Genomic DNA, 16,811 nt, shown 5'->3' on the forward strand with positions numbered 1-16,811 from the left:
TCTTAGCTCATTTAATTCAGCAGATTGAAGTAATGTACTCAGGTTCCCACAGTTAGCAGTGTCTGAGCTGGTATTTGCACCCAGGTATGTCTGGTTTCAGAGTCTATGCTTTTGATTGCTTCTCTGATAATAATTTAGTGATACAACGTATAGTGTAATACCTGCCATTTATTGAGGACTTGCCTTGTGCCAGGCACTGTGCTGCCTGCTTTACGTCCCATCAACTCACGCAGTCAGTGGATGAGGATTACAGGACTCGTGTCGTCCTATAGCCTGTATAGTAAGTGTCATTTCAGATGAGGCCACAGAAGAACAGAGGAATCGGTAACTTGCCTGACATCACACGTTGTGAGTGTTGAAGCCAGTTGGACCAGGGAGTCAGACTCCAAAGGCCAAGCCCCTAACCAGAATGCTGTGCTCCCCAAATGGATGGATCACACTCTAATTTACAGCTAGATGTTGTTAACACCGAAATGACCCGGTATTTCCCATGCCTCCTCTTTGCCTTCAAGAGAAATGAAATGGAAGCGGGAGGACCGCACAGTTAGGACAGTCAGCACTCAAACCATCTTTCTTCTCGTGGTTCATAGCAGCGATTACCTTAATGACTCAGTGAGGAGGAGGAGTGGCTCTTTGAAACCCTCTTTGTTTGCTCACCGTGATCGAGGGCCGCCTTTGTTCTTTACTCACTACAGAACTGGAAGAGTCTCAGAGAAAGTGCCCACCGTGCTGGTATAAATTCGCCAATACTTTCCTCATCTGGGAGTGCCACCCCTACTGGATAAAACTGAAAGAGATTGTGAACTTGATCGTTATGGACCCTTTTGTGGACTTGGCCATCACCATCTGCATTGTCCTGAATACCCTGTTTATGGCAATGGAGCATCATCCTATGACACCGCAATTTGAACACGTCTTGGCTGTAGGAAACCTGGTAAGATGGAACATTCTCTCCTGATTTTATGATCTGAACATGTTTTGCCTGTAGGACATCTTTTTCTGATACTGGAAGCTGGAGCTTAGTTGAAAAGAAAGTAATAGTTAATTGGAAGACAAATGCTTCCACATATGGCGCAGCCCCAGCCACTTCTGCTCACTGTTGTGATCCCGTGGCTGTTTCCTCTTTCTGCAGAACTTTCAAGACGTCATTTAGGAGCTGTTGGCAGAAACCCAGGCATGGTGACAGAATGGGAGGCATGGTGCAGTGGGTTGGTTTTGGCAACCTGAGCCAAGGACTTGGGGAGTTTTTTTCTCATTCCCTTTCTCACATTGCTGCCTGCGTGTTCCAGCACACCATTTCCCCTTTCACCTTCAGTAGCAGGCGCCACAAAGAATAGGGGAGCTGTTTTGGTGCATTAAACGCAACTATAAATTTGCCTGCACTGTCATACTTTAATTATCCATATGGGGCCCATCTCGGGGAAACTTTTAATTCCAGGCTGGTTTTCCCCTCCTGCCCAACTTCTGGGCTCTAGTCCAGTTTCTACCGTTAGTTGATCTGTGCCAGATTTACTTTCATGTTAGCTTAAGTCATATACTTAACTTATTACATTATTTAGAAGATAAGAATGAGTTGGTTGTTTTTTGTTTTTTAATAGGTGACACAGTGTATTCTAAAGTCAAATAGTTGTGATTTGGGGATTGTCTGTTTTATTTCTTTAGTCCAAAAATCAGGAGTTGATTGAATTTTGATAGATGGGAAAGAATTAGTTGGAAAGGATCCTCTAGATCTCCTGGGCTTCATTATTCCTTAGGAGTTTCACCACAAGCAAGTCAAATCTAATTGTTGCCATTTAACTTGAGTATGATCCCTGCCTGATGTCTGTCTGTCTGTGTCTCTCTCTGTCTCTCTGTCTCTGTCTCTGTCTCTCTCTCTCTCTCACACACACACACACACACATACACACACACACACACACACACACACACACACAGTTTTTACATTAAGTCCAAATAAGCTATTAAAGTGTTATAAAATCATTTTGAGTTCTGATGATGAAAACACATATGACAAAGGAGACCCTTTATCTGGTTAGTCCTTGCAGCCCATCATGTTCCCTGGTACACATCCAAGATAATTCTGTGGTCTTTCCACTCTGCATGTCTGAGTTAGGGATCCTTGCATCAGGCTCTGCACTGGGCGTAGTGCCTGCTTAGGATTCTCTCTCTCTCCCTCTCCCTCTCTATGTCCCTTCCCCGCTCGTGCTCCCTCCCTCTCTCTCTCCTCTCTCTCTCCCTCTCTCTCTCTCTCAAAATAAATAATAAAAGCAAATAAAATTTAAAAAATAAAAAAAAGCAATTCTTCATACCTCAAATAGTTACAATTTATTTTTACCCAAACCCCAAATATTGGCAGTACACTAGGTTGAAATAACATGCTTGCCGACCTCTGTCATGGGCATTTCCCCCAGGCCTCTGGATGCCATTCATCCCATTGAAAGACAGCAATGTGTCATTGTTGATTTTCTCTTAGGAACCAGAGTTCTCACAGTATAAATATTCCATGGTCAGTTAGCCAGTGCTTACTGTTGAGCATTTCCCGTGTGTTCACCAGAACCAGTGGTGAATTCAGTCTCTATTTAGCATGTGAAGCAGGCTACCATTTCTATGTAGAGAAACCTTCCATGGGTTTATGCCGAGGGTAAAATGTATGTCAGGGATCGATTAGCTGCCCTCACTTAGAGTGATGTTCCCTCTGTAGATACTTAGCGCGCACTGTGAACTTTGATTTTTGCTTCGCTGGATCTCTTCAGGGAAGATTCTCTTTCAGTTTTAGAATACCGCATCTTCAATTTAGAAAAGCGGGGAACCATGGAAAAGTACAGGGACGTAAAGCCTTGCGGGCCATGCATCCATTTTGATTTCTGTCACGCCATTCTGTTTTGTTATTGCTATACATTCATTGAGTCTCTTTCCCAAAAGCATCTGTAATCTAAGTATTTTTCACTATTTTCAATTCTGTCTTCAGACTACATCTTCAAAGCTTTCCTTAAACTCCTTTGTTTGTAAAATTGGTAACCAGGTAGTTGCAAGGACTAATTTATTACGAGTTTAAAACCCATTACGTTAAACTCCTCCTCTAAAATCATAATATTCAGTAAGAGTGGGGTGTTACATGGTTAGCTTAGAATGAGGGTACAGCTCTTGTCGAGACTGGCATTGATGGGATTTTACTTTCTTACCACGTGTGATGTTATTAAGTCCTGTGGGAGGCCGAAGGCACTAGGAAACACAGGGTGCTCTGAAGGGTAGAAAAGTGGGAGTCAGGTAACTCAGGGAACAAGTCGTTCTCGTACCCAGTAAGCTCTCAATCCAGTTATTACGTCATTGATTATCACATTTAAAAAATCAAAAGGAAGCACGAAACTGTCCGGCAAGGATATATTCCTTGAGGATACATTCACCCAATAGAATTTTATGCAACTTCGTAGCAACATGGACTGAGTTGTGGTAAGTGAAAAACAAGACCCAAGGTATTATGTACTCTACGATTTTGCAATTCTGTCAAAATATACACACATTGGGGAAAAAAAAAGAAACAAACAGAAAGGGAATACATAAAACTGATAGTTGTGTGCAAGATGGAGACTCTGGTTTTTTCCTGTATTTTGCACACTTGTGACAATGTTCTGTTGCTTTTACAATTTAAAATAAGAAACCCTGCAGCATGTGTCTAAGTTTGATAAGACACATAATATCAAATCAGGGATACTGTATTTTTTAATATAATTATAACTCAATTAATGATTTTTTTTTTAAGGCAAATGTCCCAAGCACAAACATTCAAAATGACTGCTGACCCTTTAGAAGGAGTCCCCTATGTGGTATTCCTATTACTTAAAATCGTTTTTTTTTTAATGTTTATTTATTTTTGAGAGAGAGAGAGAGACAGAGTGCGAGCGGGAGAGGGACAGAAAGAGAGGGAGACACAGAATCTGAAGCAGGCTCCAGGCTCCAAGCTGTCAGCACAGAGCCCGATGTGGGGCTTGAACTCACAAACTGCGAGATCGTGACCTGTGCTGAAGTTGGACCCTTAACTGACTGAGCCACCCAGGCACCCCTGCTTAAAATCGTTTTTTTAAATGCATTCTTATACAGTGTAATTTGGGTGGTTCTGGCAATGACGATGTAAACATTGGGACTGAGTGCTTGATTCACGAGGGAGACAAGACTATCCTTTATCGTGTGGTATAGCCCTGGGACATTGAAGGATTGGTGTCCTCAGATGCACAATTCAGCAAGGCTGGGTCTTGAGGCTTCTTGGACATGTATTCAAAGATAATGATAAAGGCATTCTCTTTCTATTATTTCTTTTTCTTACCCCCTACCTTCCCCCTCTTTAGGTTTTCACTGGAATTTTCACAGCGGAAATGTTCCTGAAGCTCATAGCCATGGATCCCTACTATTATTTCCAAGAAGGTTGGAACATTTTTGACGGATTTATTGTGTCCCTCAGTTTAATGGAACTGAGTCTAGCAGACGTGGAGGGGCTCTCGGTGCTGCGATCTTTCCGATTGGTATTCCATGTTTCTCCAACTTCTTTTTACATTTCCTGTCTTGTACCTACTAAAAAAAATTTGCACAAGTTAGTCTGATGATTAAAAGAATCCTTAGCTATATTCCGCTCACAATTCCAGTTGGCGATTTATCGGCTTAGATACTAAAATCTTGAAAATTTTTCTGCCAAACGCCTAATATAGAAGTTAGTTTTTAATTTCAATTAACAAACAGAAATCCATTTTAGGAAGTTCCTCAGAAAGTAATGGTTAATCTGACAGATGAAAAAGAAAGACTCTCAAGGACTATTCTGAGGTCTAAGTTGGATTTGGTAATAAATCTGTTTCTTCGTCTGAACTCTCCCCGAAATGGCAAGGATTTCTCCTTGTTCAGAGATGTGTCTCATTTCTTCTATCATGGTGACCCCTTCCAGAAAATGAGAATGAAATAATAATTTTTAAAACTATGTTGAAATTAATGGTTGAACATTCAGGTTTTTTCCTTAACACTAGCTGAGAAAGATTCTGTAATATATTTGAAGAAGTTAATGTTAAAATTACTAAAATGACTCTGACAGAATAGTTAATGATGTCCTCGAAAGAGCTTCCCATAAGCATAGGCATAAGTGATGTCCTGATTAAGTCCCTTAAGAAGCTGAGTTACTTTGAGGGTATCCCACTCAAATAAAGCATCAGAACTGGGGGGCTTAGGTTTTTCTCTTCCCATTGGAAAAAATTACCTAAGCACCTGTAACTGAAAGGATTTCAGGTTTTTTCATCAGGATACTCAGCATATTTAAGAAGGAAGATTGGAATAAAATGGAACTATTTATTTTTTTTTTAATTTTTTTTCAACGTTTATTTATTTTTTGGGGGACAGAGAGAGACAGAGCATGAACGGGGGAGGGGCAGAGAGAGAGGGAGACACAGAATCGGAAACAGGCTCCAGGCTCTGAGCCCTCAGCCCAGAGCCTGACGCGGGGCTCGAACTTACGGACCGCGAGATCGTGACCTGGCTGAAGTCGGACGCTTAACCGACTGCGCCACCCAGGCGCCCCTAAAATGGAACTATTTATAAAACAGAGGTCTTACTCAGTCCAGGTCACACATAGCATCTGCCCGGTTTCTGGAACCTCTGCTTACTAGTCTGTGGTTAGGATCCAGCCCACAGTAGACTTTTTGAAAATAGTTCTTATAATCTGGAATATGAGATGAAGGAATAAGAGTTAGAAGCCACCTTAGCACTAATATTCCTAATAATTAAAAAGCCAGTCAGAAAGGGAAAAAATGTGAATGACCCAGATAGTCACACAGAGAAACACCTGGTAGCTCTTGAGCTCTCAGATAAGACTCAAGCTTTGAAAGGAAAAAAAATGTTCCAATCAGCACAGTTGCCTTCTACCAGAATTCCCCTTATCTCATGTGTTAGTCATTAACTCATGATGTCTGGAAATGATCTCATTATTATCATTTCATTCATGGCCTTTCTTCATTATACTTCTCAGACTATTAGCTAAGACTTGTAAATCATTCCTTATAAAACACAGAAACTTCATGATTGCAGATAACAGAAGTTCTGTCCTCTGAATTAATATCATGAGAGTCCGTTCTCATAAGATGTTTGATATATGTGGAACTGCCCCTACTCGGGTGTTGTGCTTTTCCTCCAAATTATTCCAAGTATATCACAAAGTTTCATATCAGCCATTGGTTATTTGTTATTTTTTGGCAGACAAAAAGAGAGATTTTAGAATTTTTAAATACGTGTTTTTTAAAAAGAGACAGATGACTTATTTCCACTGTGCCTACTATTTTGATCTTTTGCTTCACTAAAAATCACATTTTCCTTGATATGTTCCTTGAGAAGTCAAGGCAAAATCAGTAGGAAAAGGATATGTTCATGTATGGGTTTTTTAAAAGTGGACTGACCCAGGGACCAATACAGGGGGCTAGAGGCAGTATTCTTGGTTCCTAGCTCTAAATCTTTCACTTACTCTGAAGTTCTTCCGTTTTCCCCATCTATGCCTCATGTTCTCCCACTGTAGTCTAAAACAGAAAGTCCTGGGAACTTCCCAAGGGTGCTCAATAAATTGAAGCTGATCTTACTGACGTTATATGTTCTTATTTTAGCCATGTGGTAAGAAAATGGATTCAGTATCATCTGATTTTTGTTTGGGTTCTTTCCCCCTTAGCTCCGAGTGTTCAAACTGGCCAAATCCTGGCCCACCCTGAACATGCTGATCAAGATCATTGGAAATTCAGTGGGTGCCCTGGGCAACCTGACCCTGGTGCTGGCCATCATTGTCTTCATCTTCGCCGTGGTGGGGATGCAACTGTTTGGAAAGAGCTACAAAGAGTGTGTCTGCAAGATCAACCAGGACTGTCAGCTCCCTCGCTGGCACATGAATGACTTTTTCCATTCCTTCCTCATTGTCTTTCGAGTGTTGTGCGGGGAGTGGATCGAGACCATGTGGGACTGCATGGAAGTGGCAGGCCAGGCCATGTGCCTGATTGTCTTCATGATGGTCATGGTTATTGGCAACTTGGTGGTTAGTACTAACTTGTAGAATTTTTCGTTTTTTGCCCCGAGCATCTTACGCCAGTGGGCTTGGTCCTACTACATTCCATATCTGTGCTAGTTTTTATTCTTTCTTGGCCCAAGAACCCTAAGGTGCAAATGAAGGAAAGGAGACTGCTCCTGAGTCATAAGCCCCACAACCTGTCAACCCTTTTTCATAGTTGCGGAAACCAAACTCAGCAAAGTTAAGTGACTTTTCCAAAGTCACACAACTGGTAAATGTCAGGGCTTGTATTAGATCCTAGACTACAAAGTCTTTGCTCTTTCTACTACAAAAGTTTCCCTCACTTAAATTAGAATTTCTCAGCTTGACACTGTTGACACTTTGGGTTAGATCATTCTTTGTTGTGGGATTGTCCCATAGATTGTCGATGTTTAGCAGCATCCCTGACCTCTACCTTCCACTGGCCCGTAGCGCCCCACCGCCTAAGCGGTGACAACCAAAAATGTCTCCAGACATTGCCAGCTGTCCCCTTGGAGGCAAAATTACCCTCCCCTGTGAACCACTGATCTAAAACAACTGAGGGTTTTATCTCACTTGTATAAATGGCAAGTCACGTTTTTGCCTTATTCTGATCTGTCTGCTGTCTTTTGCCTCTATATAGAATATTCACCAACAGAGATTTTGACACCATCTTTCTCCAAGAATGATCTGAGGACTAGCCGCAGTGAGGTCACTTTAGAGTATGTTAGAAATGCAGACGCTTAGGCCCCACCCCAGAACTACTGAATCAGAATCTGCATTTCTAACAAGTGATTTCCCCAGGTGATTCACCTGCTCACTAAAGTTTAAGAAGTACTGATCTTGCAGATCAGGCCCAATCCCACTCGCGAGTATAGAGCGAGAGGGACCGAAAGAAGGCAGACCCGCATGATCCCCCGTCGGCTCATCCAGAGCAGCTCTCCCTTCTTGTGCCACAGAGAAGCGTGCCAGTAGAGGCTTCCCGCTCAGCAGCCTCTGAACCAGCTGTGCCACCCTATTCCCTCCTATGACATGTGACAGCGGACACCATGGTGTGTCTGTAATCCCTCCCTTTCCTCACTCCCGACCACCTTTCCCTCAGTCCTGCTCCCTCTGGCCTTCCCACTCCTTCAGTGAAACTCAGCTGTTGCCTCCTGATACATAGTGGAATCCACATTTGTCAGTGCTGACCTCGCTGCCCTTTCTCCCTCCTCCTATTCTCAGTTGTCTCAACACCATCTCCCCGTGACTCTCTACAGATACCTGAGCACATGACCAAATCCAGTATTATTTCTGCTTCTGATGACACCTTTCCAGGTTCCCCTTTGCTCAGGCCTTCTGCCCACCTAGTCTCTAGGAATCTATAACTGTAAGTCTCTTCTGACTCTCTTCTCTCCCTTCCCAGTAATTATCTGATGCCTTTCATACATCTCTCTTCCTGGTATTTCCAAGATCTGACCCATCCTTTCCATTCCATTCCTGTAGCCCGTTCAATATTTCTAAAAGTCTGAAGATCACAGCCACCCAGGTTTCACTCATTAAAAAAGACTTGAGTCCCAGGCCCTACACCAGATCTCCTGAATCAGAATCTTTCAGGCGAGGCCAAGGAAATATGTATTTTTTCATGCATCCCACCCCAGGAGATTTTCATGCGTGCTAAGGTTTGAGATTACGATAGCCTAATCCAGACCCTTATTAACTCATACAAGTGACACTCTAACGCCTGGTCCGTCCCCACCCCCACTCCCATATGTTGCTGGTAGGAATGGTTTGCTCAGATTTCTGTCATTTTTATTCCTTTACTCAAAGACCAGTAGGGGATCCAGTTAAATAAAATTCAGATCCCTCAGGCTGGCCTTCAAAGCCCCCTCCAAATCACCCCCATTTTACCAACGATATTCCTTTGTAATTCTACAAATGGCCCAAATAATTTGCATACATATAATTCATTTATTGTTTCCATCCCTCCCACTCTACACGTATTGTCATCTCCACCTAAAATGTATGCCTTACTCTTCTTCAGAAGTATGACAAAGTAAGGGCCAACTCTAAATCAAGAAGTGAACACCTCTCCCAATATTTAAAGTAAGTCTTAATAAAAATAAATTAATTAATCTTAATATCCAGTGTGGTAAAATAGGATATTCAAACATAAATAAAAGCTTGCATCTGAGGGCTGGACACTTAGATATCCAACAGAATGCAAAAGTCACCATCACTGTCTTATTAAAGTATTTTATTTTGATAAATGTTAGGAAACTAAGCTAGGCTCTCCAAACCTAGCTGTTTTTCTAATGTGGGTTCTGCAGGTGAATACATAGCATCTGTGCCCTCCTTGATCCTCCCAATAAGCCACGTCCATTTTCTTTCTTCTGTTTGGGGGAATTTTCTTCCAAAATGGATACAGCTTTTGCTTTTTCTGATTATAACAAAAGTCTTATATTTGGGGGTACATAGGTGTGTATGTAAAACTATAAAAGAACCAAGAGAAGAGGTGCTAAACTTGCATTACAATCAAAACGAAACAAACTGCCCACTTGGTGGGAAAGAGTAGGGAGGATCCTCAAAAAAGTAAAAAATAGATCTACCATACGATCCAGTAATTCTACTGTTGGGTATTTACCCAAAGAAAACAAAAACACTAATTAGAAAAGATACCTTCACCCCTATGTTTATTGCAGCATTATTTACAATAGTCAAGATACAGAAATAACCCAAGTATCCATCCATAGATGAATGGATAAAGATGTCGTATTTGTATACAAAGGAATATTACTCAGCCGTAAAAAGAGAATGAAATCTTGCCATTTGCAACAACATGGATGGAGCCAGAGAGGATTATGCTAAACGAAACAAATCAGAGAAAGATAAATACCATTTAATTTCACTCATAGGTGGAATTTAAGAGACAAAACAAATGAACAGACGAGAAAACACAACAGGCTCTTAAACAGAGACAACTGTTGCCGGCGGGGAGGTGGGGGGAATGGGTGAAATAAAGAGGATTGAGGGTACGCTTATTGTGATGAGCACTGAGTAACGTGTAGAATTGTTGAACAGTACACCTGCAACTAATATAATACTATGTTAATTACACTTCAGTAAAAAAACTTTTTTAAATGCCCACTTAGTGACATGAGCGTTTAAAACAGTAAGTGGGGCAAACCGAACACAACAGAAACTCTTTGTGCCTGTCACATGAGTCTGTGGGCTTCCAGTCTGTAATCCTAGTCTAGTAGATAACTTTACCTAATACCGTCTGCATTCACTCTCCTTTTCCCTAATGCCACTGGTACAGGTGCTGAACCTGTTTCTGGCCTTGCTCCTGAGCTCCTTCAGCGCAGACAATCTGGCAGCCACAGACGATGACGGGGAAATGAACAACCTACAGATCTCAGTAATCCGGATCAAGAAGGGGGTGGCTTGGGCCAAACTCAAAGTGCACGCCTTCATGCAGGCCCACTTTAAGCAGCGTGAGGCCGATGAAGTGAAGCCCCTGGACGAGCTGTATGAAAAGAAGGCCAACTGCATCGCCAACCACACCGGTGCAGACATCCACCGGAATGGTGACTTCCAGAAGAATGGCAATGGCACAACCAGTGGCATTGGCAGCAGCGTGGAGAAGTATATCATTGACGAGGACCACATGTCCTTCATCAACAATCCCAACTTGACCGTGCGGGTGCCCATTGCTGTGGGCGAGTCTGATTTTGAGAACCTCAACACAGAGGATGTGAGCAGCGAGTCGGATCCTGAAGGCAGCAAAGATGTAAGGTCCCAGCCTAAAACCCAACCTTGACTCCGTGTGAGAACCAGCAGGGTTCTGTCAGCTCCCAGGACTGGTTCGGATGTGGGCTTGGGAGAGAGATTGTGGAATGGCCAAGTAGGTTTGAGAACCAACCCTATTGCCCAGTGTCATTCTAGTCCTTCCCTAAGTGACCTAGGTCCCTGAGATGCTCCTAGATCTGTCTCCATTGCTGCTGGATCATCTTGGTCAGTGGCTGGAGCAAACCCTGGAGGACGTCCCTGCCATTAACCTGAGCTGTAGCACTGAGACCAACCAATAGTCACGTTTTGTTGAGGGCAGATCACTGTAATTTGTGAGCGGCTTTAATGTTCTACCCAATCCTGACAAGTTTTGAGGGCCATCTGGTAATTGTGTGCCCCCCGTGAGCGAGATGATGCAGAGTCTGTAGTAAGAACTGGGAAGAATTCCAGCTGGTTCAGTCTGGAGCAGTCAGTGTGGAGTGGAAGCATCGCAGCAACGTTCTCCAGCTCTCTTTCCTTTGCAAATCTAGAAACTGGATGATACCAGCTCCTCTGAAGGAAGCACCATCGATATCAAACCTGAAGTAGAAGAAGTCCCAGTGGAACAGCCCGAGGAATACTTGGATCCAGACGCCTGCTTCACAGAAGGTGAAAGGGGGCAAGGGCAGCGGTGGGCATGTGGCACTTCGTGCTGGTCCCAGATTTCTGCCAGGGTCGGTGGTTGGGTAAGGGTGGGGACTCTGTGGCCATTTTCAAGAACTTTGTTCCCCGCTTCGTCATCTTGAGGGAGGTTGAGATTGTTTCCCTTGATTCTTACCGATTCTCAAGTTTCTGTTCTCAAGCACTGAATTGTCCATTTTCTCTCGGCACCAGCCCCAAAACTTCCATTAGAAAGGTATGTTCCGTCACGGCTGTGCGTGCCTCCTGATTCCCCTTTTCTCCTCCTTCTCACTTCTTCTTTATAGGACATCTTCCCAACTCCAGAGGGCCCTGCCCTGCTAGCCTTGCGGCATAGCCCCAGCCCTGCCACCCTCCATGTCTGAATCAGACATTCTGGTTCAGCCCCAGTACTCCCAGCTGTGTGGTAGGGGCCTGGGAGACCAGGGCCTGGGGCAGGGGGGCAGGTCTGGGCGGGGCTCGCTCCCACGGTCTGACCCACCTCTCCCGCTGGTGCCAGGTTGCGTCCAACGATTCAAATGCTGCCAGGTCAACATCGAAGAGGGGCTGGGCAAGTCTTGGTGGATCCTGCGGAAAACCTGCTTTCTCATTGTGGAGCACAACTGGTTTGAGACCTTCATCATCTTCATGATTCTGCTCAGCAGTGGTGCCCTGGTGAGTCCAGGGGACAAGGCAGGGAGGGACGGGCTGGGGAAGGCTTCGTAGGGACTAGCGCACAAGACCAGAGGGGGCCCAGGCCCGGTTCCTCTGGGAGCACCGACAGCTGTGGCCCCAAGGATAAGGGTCTGCCAGAGTGCTTTGGGCTGGTGTTTTGAGCCGTTGGGATTAGAATTCACTTGTCCACGTCTTCATCTTCTTTACACTCCGCACGATCCCTCTCACATCTAAGACCCCCTCTCTATCAGGATGAGAGCACAAACTGCCAAGTACCTTCACTGCTTCGTTTGCCCCATTCTGAGCGGCTTCCTAAAATGAACTTCCCCTTTTCACCTTACACCCCAACTATCTTGTTCTTGACTTTCCAGTCGCCCGTCTTCCCTCACACCCAGCTGGATCTGGAGAACCCTGGCATTAGCAAATACTTGAAGGAGCCAGGTCTCTGGTATAAAGGATATTTATATTCCCGTTGCCGTAAATGCTCATCATTAATCCGGGACACACACAGGCTCCTCCCCTGCTGGAACTAATTATCTTGGCCTTTGCTTTCATTTTAGCTGGATTATAACTGTGGAGACCTGGACAGGGTCAGGTGTGAGAGAGCCATTTCCCAGTTGGGTAGATTTGAGGACAGTAAGGACTTAGAGACGCTACACATTTTCCTTCTTTGAGTTAAGGGAAAGCTGAAAAATATAGAACTTTGAAGTGCTTTGAAAGAAGGCAGGCACACGGCACCTGGGTGGCTCAGTCAGTTAAGCGTCCAACTTCGGCTCAGGTCATGATCTCACGGTTCGTGAGTTCGAGCCCTGCGTTGGGCCCTGTGCTGCCAGTGCAGAGCCTGCTTGAGATTCTCTCTCCCTCTCTCTCTGCCCCTCCCCCTACCTCTCTTTCTCTCTCTCAAAATAAACTGGAAGGAAAAAAAAAAAAAAAAACATAGCAAAGTGAAGCCACAGCTAAAATGTCTGAGAAAAGACAAGAATGGGGTTAAAGTGGGACTTCAGAGGGAGGGCCTAGAGCCTCCAGTGACAGGAAGCTCAGTCTTGTACATCTCTCGTGTACTGGGTGACAGAACGGATCTCTGCACAGGGAGGTGAGGGGGACGTTGACACAGAAGCCTTTGAGGTTTTCATAGAGCATACAGGGTCTATTTATACCCAGACCCTGAAAAGGACTTTGGGCCCCTGACCACTGCCCCCACTGCCCCGTAAAGAAACTGGAATATCTGATGTCCTTGTGCCTCCATGTTAGAAATGTATCTGCAGGCAGCCCGACTCTGTCCTTCCTTCTAGAACTGTCTGGAGCGGGACCTCCCGTTGCACGACACGGGACTTTTGTGCCACTTGTAGCTTTCTCTCGTGCTTCAGGACTCCCTCTTCCCCCTCTCCGCAGCCCACCACCCCACTCGTGGGAATGCTCATACCTTCATGTCAGGGAATTCCCTCGTTCAGGGACTCCAGGGAGAAAGATTTTCTTCGTCTGGGCGTCTCCCAGCCCTGTGACCTTCCCCCTGTATCGGTGGCATCCAGGGCTGAAAGGAGAAAAGATTTTGTCATACAGACAGAGAGAGCATCGGCAAGGGCACAGAGAAGCCAGAACCCGCATACGCTGCCCAAGGAAACCTAGAACGGGCGCAGCCACTCTGGAAAGCTGGTTGGCCGTCCCTCAAAACCTGACACCTCCGGTCCCCTGTCAGCCAGAAGTTCCACACCTGGGCCTTGTACCCTAGAGAAACGAAGACAGGTCCACATAAAAACTTAACGCATGCACGTTCACAGCAGCACAACGCACAATAGCCAGAAAGCAGACACACGGCGTCCATCAGTAATGAGGGTAGACAAAGCACGATAGAGCCACACCACGGGGTATTCTCCATCCACGACAAGAATTGCAGTCGTGACGCCTGCTGCAGCGCGGAGGACCTTGGAGGCCGCTGCGCGTGGCGTAAGAAGCCTGTCACCGAGGGCCACATATCGTATGACTCCGTCCACGTGAAGTGTCTGGAATGGGCAGATCTGAAGAGAGAAGGTAGCCTAGTGGCTGCTTGGACTAGCGGGAGACGGGAGGCTGGAAGGTGGCGGCGGGAGGGTGTGGGGTTTCTTTTAAGAAGCCCCGTGGGGCCGGGCAGTGGGGCGAGAGAGACAGGAAGGCGATGATGAGGACGACAGGCTGGCCTCAGGCAGAGGAGCTGCCGGGGCAGTGGGGGGACTTCCGGTGTCACGTGCAGCCTTCAGACACATCAGGCGGCTGCTGCTTCTCTTTCAGGCCTTCGAGGACATCTACATTGAGCAGAGAAAGACCATCCGTACCATCCTGGAGTATGCCGACAAAGTCTTCACCTACATCTTCATCCTGGAGATGTTGCTCAAGTGGACGGCCTACGGCTTCGTCAAGTTCTTCACCAACGCCTGGTGCTGGCTGGACTTCCTCATCGTGGCTGTACGTGTCCTGCTTTCTACTTCCCACCCCTCCCAGCAGGAAAACAAAAACAGGGATGCTCCTCCCTCCAATGGCCACGGTTGCCTGGGGACGTAGATGTCGGACAGGAGGTAGACGTAGGTTTGGGTACAGTTCCTTTCAGGGCACTCAGATCTTAACTTGGGGAGAGGGAGCGCTGAAGCCCCTACGTTTGCTCCAGGGACTAACCACCCAGCTCTTTGCTCCGGTGGTTTGGCTTCAGAGGGTCAGAGATTAGGAATGGGGGGAGGAATCACTGGTGTCCGTGCCCCTTGCTGTTAGGCCGGGAACAGGAAGGTTCTTGCCCCACACCAGCAGGACGTCCTCTTTCTGGTGCCAGGAGAGGGGCGAGGATGAGGTGGGTGCTGCTGGGGTACAGGTCGGCGGGGTCGGGGGGAGGATCTCGGCAGGCTCTCCCACTCACCATTCCTATGGACGCTCCCGTCAACTCAAGGCTTGTACCAGACTCCTCTGAACCAGTCAGTCCATCCAGAAGAGACAGAGTTCACACCAGAATACCCCGCCCTCTTCCCACACGTTGCCATTTCCACAGTGGTGCTCAAACTTAAAAGAATCCTTTTTTCCTCCAGGTTCCAAGACCGTCTCTCCAAGGCTTGGTGGCCTCTGATCATCTGCAAGGCTTGGTGCCCATTACCTCCTGTGTTGTTTTTCAGGGTGGGAGCTGCATCATCTGTAACTATTTCTCACCCCGTCCTCCCCAGCCCTTGTTCCTTGTTGGCGCTTCTAACCATGATGAATGCTTCTTATTCTGTGTAATCACTGAAGCTCTTTTCTTCTAGCCAATCAGCATTTGAAAGAAAGGGTGAATGGGAATTTCAGGACCAGGGCCTATGGAGAATTCACTTCCTGCTGAGGGCTAAGTGCCAAGAAAGTGGAGTGTTTGGAGGCTGGCTTGGCACATTTAGAATATAGGTTTTCTCAGCTGTCTAGTAAACTACCTGTAGAGTGGCTCTGGGATCCACAATAGAGCAGCATGGAAGTCTCTCTCTCAGAAAGCAGGAGCCCAGCACTCGGCACCAGAGATTCCCTGCTCTATAAACGCATTCCTGTTCCCACACGGTGTCTGCAGCTTCCGTGGCTAAGGACTCCTTCCAAGAGCTGTCACTCTGCTCCCATTTGCATTCCCTTTTCAGAAATCAAACCTTTGGGAAGATGCCCAAATGAGGTGAGGAAGTCACCCTCTGCCCTTGAAGGCAGCCAAGCAGGTACTGCCCCGGAGGGTGCCAACATGAGACCCCTTCCGATGGAAGGGTTCTTCCCCCCACAGACGGAAAGCTTAGGTTCTAAGAATTAAGGAAGGGGCTTGAGATACGGCCCAGAGAACTAAAGTGACACTGGGCCAGCTCTCTTTCCACAGAACAGGACCACTTGGAGTCGGGTGGGACACCTGTGGGAGTCCTAGAAAGCCCCTTATCTTCTGGGCCTTCCGAGAATTCAGATAGATAATCCACTACCACACTTCCAATAGCCCTCAGGAAGCTGTGATTTAGAACAGATCTTCCCCACCACGACCTTTACCTCTTGCCTCTGCCCCAACCTGAGCTACTGATTCTCTTCTCTCTGGGGTGCACAACCCCAGAAGCCAAGGCTATTGATCAGGTGTCCCGCTTTCCTCTGGAACCCAAATAAGCTGGTAAAAGCATTGATGGTCCTGCACATCACCATTTATTTAGTAAGCACTCTTTTTTTTAATGTTTATTTATTTTAGAGAGAGTGAGAGACAGAGCGTGAATAGGGAAGGGGCAGAGAGAGAGGGAGACACAGAATGGGAAGCAGGCTGCAGGCGCCGAGCTGTCAGCACAGAGCCGGACGCGGGTCTCGAACTCACGAACCGCGAGATCATGACGTGAGTCGAAGTCGGACGCTCAACCAACTGAGCCACCCAGGCGCCCCTCCACTTAAAAAAAAATTTTTTTTTAATATTTATTGATTTTAGAGAGAGTGAGAGAGCACACTTCTATCACTTTTTATACTGGGTGGCAGAGAAATGGACAGACATGTAGCCAATTGACAGCAGTCCATAAACTACCCAGCTTTAGGGAGTTGCCGGATTCTTACATTGCCCTGAGACCTGACAGCAGTTCCTGAGAACATCTCTGTACAAATGTAAGCCAAATACCATTCCCTGTGTAGAGTTGTCCCAGAAGCCGGAGTGGGTCACGAGGGGCAGGCAGGCGTGGCCCCCGCCTCTCAGGCG

At 46.1% G+C, this 16,811-nt stretch overlaps 1 protein-coding gene across 5 annotated transcripts in view; it reads left to right on the plus strand.

Moving 5' to 3' along the window:
• SCN8A (sodium voltage-gated channel alpha subunit 8) overlaps window positions 1–16,811 on the plus strand; it is a 178,331-nt gene that overhangs the window by 134,889 nt on the left and 26,631 nt on the right. For all 5 annotated transcript variants that reach the window (XM_043563958.1, XM_043563960.1, XM_043563957.1 and 2 more), the window contains exons 14-20: window positions 696–934; window positions 4,344–4,517; window positions 6,689–7,045; window positions 10,335–10,805; window positions 11,335–11,452; window positions 11,982–12,136; window positions 14,402–14,575. In XM_043563958.1, coding sequence (XP_043419893.1) covers window positions 696–934; window positions 4,344–4,517; window positions 6,689–7,045; window positions 10,335–10,805; window positions 11,335–11,452; window positions 11,982–12,136; window positions 14,402–14,575 — 1,688 coding nt within the window. The remainder of the gene's footprint in view (window positions 1–695; window positions 935–4,343; window positions 4,518–6,688; window positions 7,046–10,334; window positions 10,806–11,334; window positions 11,453–11,981; window positions 12,137–14,401; window positions 14,576–16,811) is intronic.

Source organism: Prionailurus bengalensis, chromosome B4 (assembly GCF_016509475.1).
Source record: "Prionailurus bengalensis isolate Pbe53 chromosome B4, Fcat_Pben_1.1_paternal_pri, whole genome shotgun sequence".
NCBI lineage: Eukaryota > Metazoa > Chordata > Mammalia > Carnivora > Felidae > Prionailurus > Prionailurus bengalensis.